General features: G+C 38.7%; 1 protein-coding gene across 1 annotated transcript; it reads right to left on the reverse strand.

Annotated features, from left to right (window-relative positions):
• Window positions 1–1,551: 1,551 nt before the first annotated feature.
• LOC117182889 (transposable element Tcb1 transposase) lies at window positions 1,552–1,884 on the reverse strand. The gene has a single exon (XM_033376003.1). It carries the CDS (start codon window positions 1,882–1,884, stop codon window positions 1,552–1,554), a length of 333 nt encoding a protein of 110 aa, XP_033231894.1.
• Window positions 1,885–2,028: the final 144 nt, after the last annotated feature.

Raw genomic sequence — 2,028 nt, forward strand, 5'->3', positions numbered from 1 at the left:
ATCATTATTAGAGCAGCTGAAAGAAGAAATTTAGAAAAAACGACCACATTTGGCGAGAAAAAAAATTCTCTTTCATCACGACAACGCCCGAGTTCACACATGTTCGTTTCAATGGCTAAAATTGAAGAACTAAAATTCGAATTGGTCGAACTCCAAGGAGATTATGTTGAAAAATCAAAAAAAATTTACCCTAGGGACTTATGCTAAATAAATAAATAAATAATTAAGCCTGCCATCCCTTCCCTATCTTCTGACCTCAACAGTACATCGTCTGCATATGCCAGTGTACAGTTTTTTTTAATAAATTGAATAAAAGTGGGCGCAGATCAAGGTCTGTATCATTACTCCTACATCCCATTGTGTCAGATTTCTCATAAATACCCTTTAATTCTTATCGAAGCCTGCTGTATTCCAGTAGCATATATTCAAGAAAATATCATCACCCCCTTGTCAAACTTTGACCCTCTCAACCATTCTCTTTCAAATAAAACCTTTTTCACAATTCCAAAATACACTGACCTTGATTTTATTTCCAAATATCAGAAAACTCAGCTTAAAAAATTCACCACTACCTAACACTTTCATGCCAGAAACGGAACTCGAAAAAATATTTACTTGCCATAATGCAACAATTAAGGGTCTTTTAATTTAGCCTGGTTTTGCAAAATTCATTTTGCAATGTTTCTCTTTACTGTTTTTGTCCCAAAGACCAAAATAATTTACTTAGATACATAAACGTTTATTTTTCGGCGTGCTGACCTTAAAAAATTGACTTGCATACAGTTTTATTTTATTTTTACAAAATTTTCTTACAGCTAACTCTTAAAAACTAACATCCATCTATACCTTATCTCTAAGACCGCTCTCTCCTATAGCCTTGCCTCGCATCAATCACCCTACTTTTTCGCTTTGCCTCGCATTGTCAACCTCTGCCTGCGCTGCTGATTCCTAATACGTATCTTCTGTTTACATATATTTACAATTTTCTTGCACATACTTCCTCTCTTATTTTGAATCTTTCCTTCTCCATTCTTCTTTCTCCTTTCTTCTCTTATTCTTTATCTTACTCCACACTCCCTTTGTCTATCCTATTGCCCTTTTGTCCCCCCTTTCATGCAACACTACCTTCATGATAATCGCTCCCTTTCCACCTCCTTGCAATCCTCCGCATCTTGTTCTCGCTATAAGTTCCTTATTTCCTTTTACTCCTTTCCCTCGCCTATATTTCGCTATTTTCCTTGGCATAGCCCAAGCATAGTTCTTGTTAAAGCTTCACTCTCTTATTCAATCCACCCCTTTTGATTTCTCTCTCTCCATGCCGTTTTTCTTAACCATATGACATACCTTCTTTCCTTGTGCATCCTTGTTACTTCATCCATATTTAGTCCATTAGTTCTAAAATACCTTTCCCTATGAACCTTTATCTTAACACCCCTAAGTACAGTCTGTCAAGTTAAAGCGTGGGTAACTTTTTTGGTAAAATATTTTATTTAAACGCATGTTTCTACATGGAATTACATTTGTCAAGGTGTCGAGCAAAATGCTTTTCTGTTAGTATTTTGTCCGATCAACGCCGGAGTCGATGATGGCCTGGCACCTCGAAGGCATGCTTTCGACGAGTTTTTCCGCGTACTCTCTCGGCAGAGACCTCCAAATCCCACGAATTTGTAGACACAGCTGCTTCAATGTGTGTACCTTTCTTCCACGAAGCTTCAGCTTGACGAAGGCCCACACGTTTTCGATTGGGTTAGCGTCAGGTGACTGTGTGGGCCAATCCAACGTTACGACTCCAGCCTCCTCCTTCCAAGCCCTACACAGCTTGCTGCGGTGTTTGGGATCATTATCCTCTTGCAGTATCCAGCTCTCGTTTTTATCGACGAACATCTTTTTGGCAGATGGTAATAAAGCCTTTTTCTCCGCATTTTATCCGCGCAGAGTTAGTAAAGGATTGCGAGAAAACATTGACACGATCAGTTTTTCCAATTTGTCGGACACTTTTTCTGTCGAACCACGATTTGGGAAGTCATC

Source organism: Belonocnema kinseyi, chromosome 2, assembly GCF_010883055.1.
Source record: "Belonocnema kinseyi isolate 2016_QV_RU_SX_M_011 chromosome 2, B_treatae_v1, whole genome shotgun sequence".
Taxonomy (NCBI): domain Eukaryota; kingdom Metazoa; phylum Arthropoda; class Insecta; order Hymenoptera; family Cynipidae; genus Belonocnema; species Belonocnema kinseyi.